At 48.1% G+C, this 16064-nt stretch overlaps 1 protein-coding gene and 1 long non-coding RNA gene across 3 annotated transcripts in view; one reads left to right on the top strand and one right to left on the bottom strand.

Moving 5' to 3' along the window:
• The first annotated feature begins 2352 nt into the window (after positions 1-2352).
• Positions 2353-16064, top strand: part of RLIG1 (RNA 5'-phosphate and 3'-OH ligase 1) — a 164048-nt gene continuing 150336 nt past the window's right edge. For both annotated transcript variants that reach the window (XM_063930502.1, XM_063930501.1), the window contains exon 1: positions 2353-2528. In XM_063930502.1, the coding sequence (XP_063786572.1) occupies positions 2439-2528 (90 nt within the window). In that variant the 5' untranslated portion in view covers positions 2353-2438. The remainder of the gene's footprint in view (positions 2529-16064) is intronic.
• Positions 11735-14475, bottom strand: LOC134935431 (uncharacterized). The gene is made up of 3 exons (XR_010180134.1): positions 13930-14475; positions 13477-13611; positions 11735-11966 (listed from the first exon to the last, which is right to left on the bottom strand). It is a non-coding gene; the product is annotated as an uncharacterized LOC134935431 (long non-coding RNA).

The following is a 16064-nucleotide window of genomic DNA, read 5'->3' as shown; positions in this document are numbered from 1 at the left end:
TCCCTAAAGAGAAGCCACCCATTGGGGTTCGGATTCAGAGGGCTGAGACAGTATCTTGCATTCCTGAGTACATGGAATAGACTCCTCTGGAGAAGATACACACTCTGCAGCACAAGAAACAGAGTCCCTAGACATGGTAATGTGAGATATATAAACATAAACACACACACACAGGAAAATGTCAGACACAATTTCCCCCAGAGTACCTTCAGAGAGACACAGAGTATAAGGAGCCAGCGCACGCACCACCCCAGTAGGCAATTATATGATAAATGCCTGGCGCTGACTGAGTAACCTTAACAGATTAAACAGCAATGATAACAGTGAATACCACTCTCCCCCCACTTCTATAACCCCCTGGTACCGCACAGGATAGCTGGAGTTATGTGGAGGGTCAGCGCTCCCTGTCAGCGTCTCTTGGCTGTGATCTGCAGGGAGAAAATGGCGCTGGTGAGTGCTGGATCCGCTCTGAGGAGAAGCTCCGCCCCCTGTAATGGCACGTCTTTCCGCACTTCTGATTTTTACACTGGCCTGAGGTAAATCATTGCTAGCAGCAGTACAGAGTCCCTGATAGCCATAGTGATCAGTGTTTAGGGTTTTGTCCTGGCCCAGGGCGCTCCTCACAGTGCCGCACAACTGTACTTCTGAGCCCTCCTTACAGCGCTGCGCTCCTACCCTTGTGCAGCCATTCTCGCTGGTGACTCGCTTATTGGGGCGCCGGCGTCATACTCACCACCTCGATCTTCTGGCTCTGTTAGGGGGTGGTGGCAGGGCTGCGGGAGTGAGCGGTTGCCTCGGGGGCTTGCGATCATCACCCTCAGGAGCTCAGTGTCCTGTCAGCGGAGATAGAGGCCATTAACCTCTAGGGTTGGATCCTACTCCCCCCTACGTCCCACGAAGCAGGGAGGCTGTTGCCAGCAGTCTCCCTGTGCCTAACTCTTTAAAAAAAAAAAAAAAAAAAAAAAAAAAAGAACTCCTAGGAGCTCCCCTAGCTGTGACTGACGCCACCAGGCACATTTTCTAAACTGAGTCTGGTAGGAGGGGCATAGAGGGAGAAGCCAGCCCACACTATTAAACTCTTAAAGTGCCCATGGCTCCCAAGGGACACGTCTATACCCCATTGTACTAAATGGAACCCAAGCATCCTCTAGGACGTAAGATAAATATGTATTACTACTTTTAAATAGAGCCAGTGCTTTGGATTTTTTCTTTAGTGTATTTTCATAATTTTTGAGGCAGTAGCAATTGCCTTGGCATTAGAGAAGTATGATGGTACTATGGGGGTCATTCCGAGTTGTTCGCTCGCAAGTGAATTTTAGCAGATTTGCTCATGCTAAGCCGCCGCCTACTGGGAGTGAATCTTAGCATCTTAAAATTGCGAACGATGTATTCGCAATATTGCGATTACACACCTCGTAGCAGTTTCTGAGTAGCTTCAGACTTACTCGGCATCTGCGATCATTTCACTGCTTGTCGTTCCTGGTTTGACGTCACAAACACACCCAGCGTTCGCCCAGACACTCCCCCGTTTCTCCAGCCACTCCTGCGTTTTTTCCGGAAACGGTAGCGTTTTTTCCCACACGCCCATAAAACGGCCTGTTTCCGCCCAGTAACACCCATTTCCTGTCAATCACATTACGATCGCCAGAACGATGAAAATGCCGTGAGTAAAATTCCTAAGTGCATAGCAAATTTACTTGGCGCAGTGCGGAGATTGCGCATGCGCATTAAGCGGAAAATCGCTGCGATGCGAAGATTTTTACCGAGCGAACAACTCGGAATGACCCCCTATGTATGTATTTATGTTACATTCAATCCTAGCACATGGATACAACACTCATTCTTTTGCGGGTGTATATTCTTACAGTCAGCAAGACTGTGATCCAAATTCTCACTTATGGACCACAAGTTCAAAACTATGATGCTCACTCAAACAAGACCCGTATGTTACAAATAAATGTATATCGTTGCACTGTTACAGCTTAATCTTACCATTGTCTTATACTGTATATTTCCATTTTGTTTATCTTCCCCTATTTTATTGATCTATGAGTGTTTTGGGTGCAATAATTATATAACTGTATTATAATAACTTCTTCCGTTCAAAAGCTATTGTATATGAACAGTCCTAAGAAAAGTTAAAAAGGCATATGTTCTAAATAATTTTCAACAGAAGAAAAAATATCTTACACAGAGCGACTGCCGGCTGCTGACTGATGTTGGCGACGAATAACATGCAGCAGAGTTGCAGCCACAACCACATAGAACTACATATTCCGTCATCCTTCACACCAGGACGCACGCGATTGGCTGTCAACGTAAGGGGCAGGCTAGGAAAGACGGAAGTGTGGTGGTGTGGCACTGGTTCTTCTCTTTCTGTGCAACTGTACTGTGCTGTGTGCGTTGGCCGGCGGTGCTGGAAACAGGCGCAGTGCGGGATGCAGTGGACGGGAGCGGTACAGCAGAAGGTCCCCTGTGTGTTCCTCACTCGGGTGAAGGATGAGCCCTCCTCCAAGCGGGAGCACCAGGTGACACATGTCATGTTCCCTAACGTGTGCACATACAGCCAGGAGACATCCTTTATAATATTATGGCTCGCTACAAGCCATGTTCAGCGTAACAGTCTGTCGCAGAAACTGGTCATCCTACTGCAGTGTTTCCCAACCTTGTTACTCAAGACACAGTAACAGTATAGGTTTTAAGAATATCCATGCTTCAGAACAGATGGTTGAATCAGTATAACGGAGGTAGTAAGGGCTCTATGTACTAAGCGCTAGGAGAGAAATAAAGTGGACGGAGCTAAACCACCAACCAACCAACTAACTTCTGACATTTTTCAAACACAGACTGTGACATGGCAGTTAGCATCTGATTGGCTGGTGCTCTATCTCCATTCACTTTATCTCTCTCCAAGGCTTAGTACATAGACTCCAATGTCACCTGTGCTCAACTATGGCAATTCTTAAAATCAGCACTGTAAGTATGTCTTGAGGAACGAGGTTGAGAAACCCTGCCCTACTGCTAGGAGGCAGCCTCTTAAGGCCCCCATATATTATTGTGACTTGTCTGACGCACAAGTCAGATCCGATTTCCCTTGAACTCCCCCCGGCAGCTCCCCGGGAGTGCTTCCATCCGATTTGGTACTTGATGTGCCATTTTTACATGCGATTTATTGCATACAATATATTGCATGCTGCGCGTGGAAGAAATGTGAATGATAAATCAATGTAAATGTACCAGGAGGTATTGACAAGCCTTTTTCTCTTACGTCCTAGGGGATGCTGAGGTCCACCTTAGTACCATGGGGTATAGACGGGTCCACCAGGAGCCATTGGCACTTTAAGAGTTTAAGAGTGTATATATACCCCTCCTACCAGACTCAGGTTAGAAAATGTGCCCGGAGGAGCCGGTCACAGCGAGGGGAGCTCTACAGAGCTTTTCTAGATAAGTTTATTTTTAGAGTTTATTATTTTACAGGGAGGCTGCTGGCAACAGCCCTCATGCAGCGAGGGACTAACGGGGGGGGGAGAGCAGTGTCCGCCCTGTGGGGTCTGAGCCACTGTCTTCGCTGACTGGACACTGAGCTCCAGAGGGGTCTGATCGTTCTCCGCCACAGGGGACCGCTCGCCCCAGCAGCATGCCGCCAACCCCTTACAGAGCTGAAGAAGTGGTGAGTGAGACACAGACTCCCCTAGCAAGCGGGGGGCTGGTGTAAAGATGGCGGCAGCGGGGAGGGAGTACAGTATTAAACTGCGCTCCTGGGAAGGCTCAGCGGCGCTGTGAGAGGCGCCCTGAGCCAGCGCTTACCCCATACACTGGTCCAGAAGCCTGTCGGGGTCCTCTGATCTTAGCCAGCACAATTTCCTCAGGCCAGTATAATCCATGAAGAGTGGGAAGACAGAGCCATTAAGGGGGCGGGGCTTCTCAGAGCTGACCCAGCAGCGTTTCAGCGCCATTTCCTGCCTGCACAGCGCTGAGAGGAAGAACAGGTCCCTCCACAGCAACTCCAGCTATCTGTACACAGTACCAGGGGGTTGTAGAAGGGAGGGGAGGCTGTAATAAGAATGTGTGTCCTATTAAGGTGCACAGTCAGCGCTGACAAGGGGTCTCTCTTTGCTAAAAGCGCTGTGTGTGGGTTAGCTCCAATCTCTGCGTCTCTATTGCCTTTCTTGGGGGGGAAACTCTGTCTGCCCCCACCTGTGTGTGTGGAGTGTTTGGTGGTCTCCTTTAACTATGTCCAGGGACACTGTGTCATATGCTGCAGAGGATTTATCCTCCCAGGATGATCCCATTCCATGTAATCAGGATAGCACTGGTTTAGTACAGATACCAGCAAGGGAACCGGAGTGGTTTTCCTCTATCAAATCTTGGATTTCTCAGATTTCTGACAGGGTTGCAAGTAATGAATCTGCAACCCAGGTATTACAGAGCTCTATGGCAGTATGGCCGGTTTCTGGTACCCCCGCTATATACCCCCACAAACGTGCGCTTGTGCATGTCGCACAAGACGACACGGATACCGATTCTGATACCACAGACGGTGATGGGGATGTGTTGTGGGGGTCCGCATCTCTTGCAAAGGGGGTGCAATTGTTGATAGAGGCTGTCAGGGATGTGTTGAATGTTAATGATACCACACCTGAGCAGGTTGAGGAGGCTTTTTTCACTGAAAATAAAAAAGCCTTGCTAACCTTCCCTGCATCAAAGGAATTGAATGCTATATCTGAAAAAGCATGGGTAAACCCTGAGAAAAAATTCCAGATCCCTAAAAAGGTCCAGGTGGCGTTTCCTTTTCCTGAGGAGGATAGGAAAAAAATGGGAAAACCCGCCGATTTTTTGACACATCTGTGTCCAGACTCTTAAAGAAGGTGGTTTTGCCTGTTCCAGGATCTACCGCCTTAAAGGAGCCTGCTGATAGAAAAATTGATAACACGCTAAAATCAATGTACACTGCTTCAGGGGCCATATTACGTCCCACTATTGCTACCGCATGGATTGCAAATGCAATAGTAAAGTGGTTGGCTACCTTACTTGAGGATTTGGATACGATGGATAGGGATGATGTTGCATTATATTTACGCAATATACATGACTCAGCAGGTTTTATGGTAGAATCCATGAAAGACCTGGGTTCCATGGCTGCGGTAATATCTTCCATGTCTGTTTCAGCTCATCGAGCACTGTGGCTGCGCCAGTGGTCGGCCGACCGGAATCCAGAAAAAGTGTGGAGTCCCTACCCTATACAGCTCAGGCTCTCTTTGGGGAAGCTCTAGACACGTGGATATACACGGCTACAGCGGGTAAGTCTCCGTTTCTTCCCTCAGCTGCACCTGCTCCGAAGAGATCCTTCTCTTCATCTGCAACGCAGTCCTTTCGGCCTAACAAGCCTAGAAGGGCCAGAACGTCCAATACCTTCTTTAGGGGAGGTCGAATTAAGTCCAAGAAACCTGCCGCTGCAGGTTCCCAGGAACAAAAGCCTGCTTCAGGTACGCCAAAGTCCTCCGCATGACGGTGGACTGCGCGGCCTGGAGGTGGGGCCAATGGGAGCGAGACTCAGACACTTCAGTCAGGTCTGGGTATTGTCCGGCCTGGATCCCTGGGTGTTAGATATTGTATCCCAGGGATACAGTCTGGAATTTCAAAGTCTCCCTCCTCATCGCTTTTTAAAATCAGGCTTGCCAACTCTGTTGGCAGACTGCACTGTACTACAAGATGCTGTCCAAAAACTGGTGGAGGCACAGGTCATTGTGCCAGTACCACCTCACATGCAGAACAAAGGTTACTATTCGAACCTTTTCGTGGTACCGAAACCGGATGGTTCGGTCAGGCCCATTCTGAACCTAAAACCACTGAACCCCTTTCTAAAGGAGTTCAAGTTCAAGATGGAGTCTCTCAGGGCGGTGATATCAGGTCTGGAAGAGGGGGAATTCCTAGTATCCCTGGATATAAAGGATGCGTACCTCCACATTCCGATATTGCTGCCGCATCAGGCTTATCTCCGCACTTCGCATTGCTGAACTGTCATTTCCAGTTCCAGGACCTGCCATTCGGCCTCTCCACAGCACCAAGGGTGTTTACTAAGGTGATGGCAGAAATGATAGTTTCCTCCGCAAACAGGGTGTGAACATAATTCCATATCTGGACGATCTGCTGATAAAGGCATCGTCCAAGGAGAAGCTGCTGCAGTCCATTGTTCTCACAACAAGCCTCCACAGGAGTCATGGTTGGATTCTGAACCTTCCAAAGTCACATTTGGAACCAACCCAGAGATTGTCATTTCTGGGAATGATCCTGGATACGGAAGTGCAGAGGGTGTTTCTTCCGCAGGAAAAAGCGTTGGTGATACAAGCTATGGTCCAGGATGTCCTGAAGCCAGCCCGGGTGTCGGTTCATCAATGCATTCGCCTATTGGGAAAGATGGTAGCCTCTTACGAGGCTTTCCAGTACGGGAGGTTCCACGCTCGGACCTTCCAACTGGAAAGATCCTGGACAAGTGGTCAGGATCTCATCTCCACATGCACCAGATAATTCGTCTGTCGCCAAAGGTCAGGATTTCACTCCTCTGGTGGCTCCAATTGCCAGACCTTCAGGAGGGCCGCAGGTTTGGGATTAAGGACTGGGTCCTTCTAACCACGGATGCGAGCATTCGGGGATGGGGAGCAGTCACTCAAGGAGTAACCTTCCAAGGACGGTTGTCAAGCCTGGAAGCCGGCCTGCCCATCAACATCCTGGAACTAAGAGCCGTCTACAAAGGTCTTCAGGCGGGCCCCTCTTCTGAGAAATTGGGCCATTCAAGTGCAGTCGGACAACGTAACAACAGTGGCTTACATAAACCAAGATCTTCCTCTGGACAGAAAAACACTCATTGGCGCTGTCAGCCATCTTCATTCCGGGAGTAGACAACTAGAAAGCAGACTTCCTCAGCAGACACGATCTCCATCAGGGGTAGTGGGGTCTCCATCCGGAGGAGTTCAAGGAACTAACAGACCTTTGGGGATTACCCCACATAGACACGATGGCCTCTCGTCTCAACAAGAAGCTTCAGCGTTATTGTTCCAGGTCGAGAGACCCACAGGCAGTGGCAGTGGACGCCCTGGTGTCTCTGTGGGTGTTCAAGTCAGTGTACGTGTTTCCACCACTCCCACTCAGCCCAAGAATCCTAAAGCTCATAAGAGAACAAGGGTTCAAGCGATCCTCATTGCCCCAGACTGGCCAAGAAGGGCTTGGTACGCGGACCTTCTGAATCTACTGCAAGAAGATCCAAGGCCTTTTAGTCTTCGGGAGGACCTGCTGCAACAGGGGCCGTTCGCCTATCAAGACTTACTGCGGTTACGTTTCACGGCATGGAAGTTGAGCGCCTGATACTTGCTCCGAAGGTGATTCCGAAGAAGGTTATTCCTACCCTGATACAGGCTAGGAAAGAGGTAACTTCTAAACATTACCATCGTATTTGGAAGAAATATGTCTCTTGGTGTGAATCCAAGAAGTTTCCTACGGTGGAGTTTCAACTCGGACGGTTTCTCCTCTTCCTACAAGCAGGTGTGGATATGGGCCTGAGATTAGGATCTGTGAAGGTTCAGATTTTGGCCCTATCCATTTTTTTTCAGAAATAATTGGCTGCCCTCCCTGAGGTGCAGACTTTTTTGAAGGGAGTTCTGCATATTAAACCTCCCTTTGTACCGCCTACGGCGCCTTGGGACCTTAACATGATGTTGCAGTTCCTCCAGTCGGATTGGTTTGTGCCTCTACAGGAGGTTGAGGTCAAATTTCTTACATGGAAGGCGGTCACGTTGTTGGCCTTAGCTTCTGCTAGATGTGTGTCCGAGTTGGGGGCTTTATCCTGTAAAAGCCCTTACTTGGTCTTTCATGAAGATATAGCTGAGCTCCGGACACGTCAGCAGTTTCTTCCGAAGGTTGTGTCGGCATTTCATATCAACCAACCTATTGTGGTGCCAGTGGCTACTGACTCCTCAATTACATCAAAGTCCTTGGATGTTGTAGAGGCTCTGAAGATATATGTGAAGAGAACTACTCGTCACAGAAAGTCGGACTATCTGTTTGTCCTATATGATCCCAAGAAAATTGGGTGTCCTGTTTCTAAGCAGACGATTTCTCGCTGGATTAGGTTCACTATCCAGCATGCTTATTCTACGGCAGGACTGCTGTGTCCAAAATCTGTCAAGGCCCACTCTACCCTTGAGGTGGGGTCTTCCTGGGCAGCTGCCCGGGGTGTCTCGGCAGTGCAACTTTGCCGAGCTGCAACTTGGTCTGGGTCGAACACGTTTGCAATGTTTTACAAGTTCGATACTTTGGCCTCTGATGATCTGAAGGTTAGTCAGTTCTGCAGGAGCCTCCGCGCTCTCCCTCCCATTCTGGGAGCTTTGGTACATCCCCATGGTACTAATGTGGACCCCAGCAACTTCTAGGACGTAAGAGAAAATAGGATTTTGGTTACCTACCGGTAAATCCTTTTCTCGTAGTCCGTAGAGGATGCTGGGCGCCCGCCTGGCGCTTTGTTTTCCTGAAAATGTTGTTTGGTTCAGTACAACTTCGTTTTAGTTAGGTACTGCATTGTTACTTGGTAAGTAATGTTTCAGCAGTTGCTGAGTGTTCAAGCTTCGTTGGCTTGACGTGCCTTGTATGTGTGAGCTAGTATAAATCTCACCACTATCTGTGTATAATCCTTCTCTCGAAGATGTTCGTCTCCTCGGGCACAGTTTCTAGACTGAGTCTGGTAGGAGGGGCATAAAGGGAGGAGCCAGCCCACACTCTCAAACTCAAAGTGCCAATGGCTCCTGGTGGACCCGTCTATACCCCATGGTACTAATGTGGACCCCAACATCCTCTATGGACTACGAGAAAAGGATTTATCGGTAGATAACCAAAATCCTATTATAACATTATCTTATACTGTGAATTTGTTACCCTGTTTCCAAGACAATTAATTAATTTAACTTGTTAATTAAGTGAAAGGAATACATGATATATTCCGGGAGATGTATCAAGCCATGGAGAGAGAGAAAGTTGAGTATTTGCCGAAATCAAGTGAAGCTTCTAACTACAGGTATCATTTCATGTACTGTGCTAGATAAGTGACAGAAGATGATTGGGTGGTTTGGACATCTGCACTTTCTCTCTCCAAGGCTTGATACATCTCCCCAAGAGTGCTGTATATAAAATATATATGTCTGGCTGCTATACAGCAGGCCAGGAGCACCAGCAGGACAGTAGAGTAACAGTCATATCAGTAATAATTTGCGGACCCTGTGAAATTAGCATTCAGTAAAGACGGGAGACTCAGTCAATGAATACATAAAACATTTTTTAGTTTATGTTAAAATATAAAACGTTTTTATTAAGTGGAATATTTAATAAATAATATTTGCGAGACATCTCCAAAAACATTTGTTTTTTGGGGCTGCCCACAAATATTAACCAGCCCTGAATGTATGTATTGGGGATTGCAATGGATATTTGAGATAGCTATTGCGTTCCTCCTATTTTGAACACAAAAGCAGCCACCAAAAGTTTCTACGGCAGATGGTAAACTGTGAAACTCGCCAAGATCCAGAATGCAAAGCATTTCTGAGCTTGGCCCAGCAGCTAATGCCATTTCTAAATGGCTTTTGTAGCCCGTGGGCTAGATTATGCAATAATTCCCAGGAGAAGGATCCTTGGGATCCCTCTGCATTACTGTCTGCTCTCACATACGCAGTCTGACGATTGCACATGTGAACTAGCGCAGCCGTGGTCTAAACCCAGAAGTAAAGTGATCGCATTAGCAATTATTTTACTTCTTATACATTGCAGGGGCGGACATGAGATTGGTACTCATTATGGCATAAAAGCTACACCTCTGGACTCACAAAGAGTCATCCTTCAGCACTCAGGAGAGGAAAACCCCCTTGGGGGGAAACCTCTGGGGAACCATGGCCTCAGGATCGCCCTTCCCTCTGGGCATTAAGAGGTGTACTAATAGAGGGGTCAGTATGCTATCCCAGCGTATGGGATCCTGGTGGTTGTCATACCGATGCTGGGATATCAGTACAGAAAAGACAGACGGGTGAGTAAGGGGTGTTCTCCCCTCTCCCCACCCCCCCTAACCCTGCCTGTCCGCAGTCTAACCCTAACCTCCCCCCTTTGTGCCTAACCCTTCGGCGGAGGTGCCTAATCCTAACCTCTGTCCCTGCTGCCTAACCCTCCCTTCCCCGCAGCCTAACCACACCCAGGGGTGCCTAACCCACCCTACCCACAGCCAAACCCTATCCTCCCCCCACCCGCAGCCTAATCCTAACTCCCCACCTGATGCCTAAACCTAGCCTGCTGCCTAAACCTAACCCTCCCTTCCCCACAGCCTAACCACCCCCGGGGGTGTCTAACCGTAACCAACCCTACCCGCTGCCTAACCCTAACCAACCCTACCCACTGCCTAACCTCCCCCCACCCTCAGCCTAAACCTAACCTGACGCCTAAACCTAATCTCCCCACCTGATGCCTAAACCTAACCCTCCCTCCCCCGCAGCCTAACCACCCCCGGGGGTCCCTAACCCACCCTATCCGCAGCCTAACCCTGTCCTCCCCCCACCCGCAGCCCAACCCTCCCTCTCTTGCAACCTAACTCCCCCCTCCGTCCCTGCTGCCTAAACCTAACCCTCCCTCCCTCGCAGCCTATCCACCCCCAGGGGTGCCTAACCCTAACCTCCCCCCACCCACAGCCTAATCTTAACCCGTGACGGCTAAACCTAATCTCCCCCCCCCCCCCCCCCCCCCCCTGCCTAAACCTAACCCTCCCCCGCAGCCTAACCACCCCCGGGGGTGCCTAACCCTAAGCTTCCCCCCCACCCGCAGCCTAAATTTAACCCCTCGCCTAACGCCTAAACCTATCCCCCCGCCTGCTGCCTAAACCTAACCCTCCCTTTCCCACAGCCTAACCACCCCCGGGGGTGCCTAACCAACACTACCCGCTGCCTAACCTCCCCCCCACCCACAGCCTAAACCTTAACCCCCCGTCTGACGCCTAAACCTAATCTCCCCACCTGATGCCTAAACCTAACCCTCCCTCCCCCATAGCCTAACCCTATCCTTCCCCCACCTGCAGCCTAACCCTCTGCCTGATGCCTAACCCTCTCCTTTCCCCCCCTAACCCTTCCTCTCTCGCAGCCTAACCCCCCTTCCCCTTTCCGTCTTTGCTGCCTAAACCTAACCCACCCTCCCGCGCAGCCTAACCACCCCCAGGGGTGCCTAACCCTAACCCACACTACCCGCATCCAAACCCTAACCTCCCCCCACCCACAGCCTAAACTTAACCACCCCGCCTGACGCCTAAACCTTATCCCCACGCCTAAACCTAACCCTTCCGCGCAGCCTAACCACCCCCGGGGGTGCCTAACCCTAAGCTCCCCCCACCCGCAGCCTAAACTTAACCCCCCCGCCTAACGCCTAAACCTAACCCTCCCGCCTGATGCCCAAACCTAACCCTCCCTCCCATGCAGCCTAACCACCCCCGGGGGTGCCTAACCCACCCTATCCGCAGCCTCACCCTAACCTCCCCTCACTCACCTGCAGCCTAACCCTAACCTCCCCTCACTCACCTGCAGCCTAACCCTAACCTCCCCTCACTCACCTGCAGCCTAACCCTAACCTCCCCTCACCTGCAGCCTAACCCTAACCCCCCCGCCTGACGCGTAAACCTAACCCTCCCTCCCCCGCAGCCTAACCACACACCCCCTCCACCGTGCCTGATGCCTAAACCTTGCTTTGCCCTAAACCTATGATCGTGGGGATATGGGCGTCGGTATCCTTGCCCATTCGGAGTTCCAACGTTGGGATTCTGAAGAGTGTCGGGATCCCAGTGTCAGTATTCTGACTGCCGTAAACCCGACAGCCGGCATCTTTACTGCATCTCTTAATAGGTAATGCATGTGTCCGCAGCTCTCCTCCCAGGGCAGCTATTCAAGGATCACCCACTGCGTGTAGACGAAGAGGAAGAGATTAAAAATCATTGTTAGCGGATGAACAAGCAGAGAGATAAACTGCAAACAGTGGTGTGGTTGTGTAGAGAGAAAAATCTCTCTATGTAAATATGTTACTCTAACTACTGAGGACATGGAAAATACCTAAAATAAGGACAATTATCCAAAAGGGCCCATTGTTTTTATACAATACAAACATTGGGGGGATAAGTTCTCTCTTATAGTAATTAGTGGGTACCTTCAGAAAAGAAATTTGACCAGTAAATAATAAAAGCTATAAATTGCTAACATTTAGGGGTCAATTCAATTAGGTATGATTTACCATTGCTGCAATGTTTCAACAGCATCCAAACTCACACCCTTTGTGGCCAGATTCAGCCTATGGGGCTACCGGAAACTGCGGCTGTTGTAAGACAAACTGACCCCTTAGTTGTTAAATGTGATAAAATAGTAAAATATAATGGTGTAATTGTGGGCCTGATTCAGTTGTGGTTGTTGAAACGATCGCTGCTGCAATCTTGCCGTTCACAATTGCATCGTGAGTCTGAGCAGTCGTAGGCTGAGCAAGTCTCCTAGACACAGGGGGCTCTCCCGCAGCAACACAGGTCACAATGGGTAATTTATGCACGCACATAAAACAGCGTTTGATTGGACCTGACATGCTTGTATACAGTTAACCACCCCTGTTACCACCTCAAACGCTGACTTCCTGTCAATCGCTTTGCGATGGGATCCTCTATGTGAGCTTGATTTCATTTTGTGCGCAATGCAGCTTACACGCATGCTCAGTGAAAAAGTATTGAGCCACTTTGTGCAACAGCAGCTCTGCGTCCGCATCGGAATCGGGCCCCCTGAGCGGTAAGGAGAAGGACTCTAGGGAAAGGACTATGTCACCTCTATTATATGTAAAGATAGGGAAACAGTCACTTGTTACAGCTCCAATTAACATCATTTATACCATCCTGTATCATGTCATCATTTGGTTATTCTATGGGGGAGCTGTATTAAGCCCCACAGAGTGATAAAGTGGAGAGAGGTAAAGTACCAGCCAATCAGCTCCTAACTGCCATGTTAGGAGCTGATTGGTTGTTAGTTTATCTCTCTCCACTTTATCACTCCCAGGCTTTGTACACCTGCCCCCAGTTCATTGATATACTGTAAATGTCAGCCATTTCACTATCTCCCCAATTTGTATTGTTTTTCCCCCAATCTGTATGTTCTGTGTCATGCTCTCCCCACCCTTCCTGTTTTTCTGTATTACAGTATGTTCTACATCTTGCAACTCCCAAAAGTGTATGTCCTTCCTCTATATGTACTATAGAGTACGCCACAATTTCTATGTTTTTGTATTGTGCCCCCACACCATCTGTATGTGCTATACCAAGTTGCCCCCTTCTGCATGTTTTGTATTGTCCGCTCTCCCCCACCATAGACCCTATGTTTTGTACTGTGCTCTCAATACCCCCCACCACACACACACAATTACACAAGTATGGTAACTTACCTCCTGCATGCTATTCTCCAGTCACTAATTCCTCTGCGACCCCTCCCGTCGTCTTCAACTGACACTTTGCAGATCTCTTTGCCGGTCACCCGACACTCTGCAAATCTCTTTGCCAGAACTTTGCCAAATGATGATCTAAATAACCAGAATGTCCTGTTCAGACATACTATGTGTATAATTATACTATTACATTTTGTTACGTTAATTTAATTTTTATTCATTTGGAATTTATCTATTTTATTGACTTTATCCAAATCCCAAGAGCCTTTCTCATAGAGACCCAAGTTATCTGCTCCAGGTTTTATCTTTCCTAGTGCTAGGACCATGTTAGTATCATACACTGGGCCTAATTCAGACCTGATCGCAGCAGCAAATTTGTTTTCTAATGGACAAAACCATGTGCACTGCAGGTGGGGCAGATGTAACATGTGCAGAGAGAGTATGGTAACTTACCTCCTGCATGTTATACTCCAGTAGTTTCTACCTCTGTGACCCCTCCCGTCGTCTTCAACTGACACTTTGCAGATCTCTTTGCCGGTCACCCGACACTCTGCAAATCTCTTTGCCAGATGATCTAAAAAACACAAAAGACTATCATTAAGCATAGTACTAGTTTAAGTACAATAAAATGTCCATGAGTCAACCAGTTTCCCAATTTTCCTTAAACCAAACAAGATACTTTCAAAGTTATCAATATCCCATTTATCTATTTTATTAACTATTTCATCCCAAAGCCAAGATCTTGCCTCATAGAGGCCCAGGTTATCTGCATCACCTGTATGTGTGCTTATCCTCCATACTGCCCTCTTTATTCCTGTAACGCTACATTTTTATTCCTAAATATGTCGTTCCTTCCTGCGCTCCTCCTATTTGTGTCCTTGTACCTGTATTCCCTGTTCTGTCTATCTTGTCTTGCCTTTCAGCTGACTATACTGCACTCTGTCTTCCTTACCCCCCTCCATCATACCCTGCTATGTAGTACTCGCCTCCTCCTACCTGTCTTCCTGCATAGAAACTGGACACGTCAGCAGCTGTAGATAGAATGTTACAGGAATAAGCATTGTGATGTCACAGACTAGTGATGTCACAAGCTAGGTGTGATGTCACAGTAACCAGCAGCAAAGCTACAGAGTTATAGCTATCTTGCATATACATTTTCTGTATCAATTACAACTGGATATACATGAGTTTCTAGTTTTAAAAAAATGAGACTAGTGTAGAAAATGAAGTATAATACAATGTTGTACAGAGTGCCTCAATACATAGGTAAAGGGAAAACATAAGTGACAGGAATTTCTAGACTGAATAAAGCTCTTTATCTAAGAGGCTGAATTAATCATTCTCTTACGTCCTAGAGGATGCTGGGGACTCTGTAAGGACCACAGGGGATATAGAAGGGCTCTGCAGGAGACATGGGCACTCTAAGACTTTAGATGGGTGTGAACTGGCTCCTCCCTCTATGCCCCTCCTCCAGACCTCAGTTAGATCCTGTGCCCAGAGGAGACTGGATGCACTGCATGGGAGCTCTACTGAGTTTCTCTGAAAAGACTTTTTGTTAGGTTTTTTTTTATTTTCAGGGAGCACTGCTGGCAACAGGCTCCCTGCATCGTGAACTGAGGGGAGAGAAGCAGACCTACTTAACTGATAGGCTCTACTTCTTAGGCTACTGGACACCATTAGCTCCAGAGGGTCTGAACACAGGTGTCGTCCTCGCTGTTCGTCCTGGAGCCGCTCCGCCGTCCTCCTCACAGAGCCGGAAGATAGAAGCCGGGTGACTATAAGAAGAAAGAAGACTTCACAGGCGGCAGAAGACTTCAGATCTTCAGTGAGGTATCGCGCAGCGGTCACGCTGCGCGCCATTACACACACACACACACACACACACACACACACACACACACACACACACACACCAAGGGTGCAGGGCGCAGGGGGGGCGCCCTGGGCAGCAATAATTACCTCAAATAACACTGGCACAGGTATCAGATACTGCGGAGGCAGTATATTATAAAACTAAATGTAAGAATTTTAATATAGCTTGGGCGCTACCACCTCAAATGTATATAACAATATTTGAAAATAGCAGACAATATTAAGAAATAATAAGAAAGTCTATTATAGTGTCCCAGAGAAATTTCTTTGTTCTTCCACAGGTTCACTTTCCTCCAAACAATCTTCAAAGCAGAAAACTTCTTATAAAATGAATATCCATGCAAAAAAATATAAAAAGGCACATATAGTGTAGTATTTTGGTTTAAAAATCGACAATTTATTTTATAATTCAAAGAATATATAAAAAGTAGGTGCACTTTTACATAAAAGTGAGAACATTCACTTAGCGTTAGTAAAATTGGAACCGTATCGTGCCAAGCTCCTAGTATGGAGCAATGGAGAGAGCAACAAATTTTGGAGTTTCCGGAATTCCTCCTTACTCCTTCCAGGCTAGACACTGGCAGCAGGACCAGGTAAGTTCCTTTCCAATTGTGGATGCAAGTAAATGGATCAATGAGCCGCCAACGCGGTTCCAGACCAGATACTGTATGTCTGCTTTCTGGCAACAGTCTGGGGTGTAAAAAGTAACGTCGGGA

Source organism: Pseudophryne corroboree, chromosome 6, assembly GCF_028390025.1.
Source record: "Pseudophryne corroboree isolate aPseCor3 chromosome 6, aPseCor3.hap2, whole genome shotgun sequence".
Taxonomy (NCBI): domain Eukaryota; kingdom Metazoa; phylum Chordata; class Amphibia; order Anura; family Myobatrachidae; genus Pseudophryne; species Pseudophryne corroboree.
This window is presented reverse-complemented; position numbering and strand designations above follow the sequence as displayed.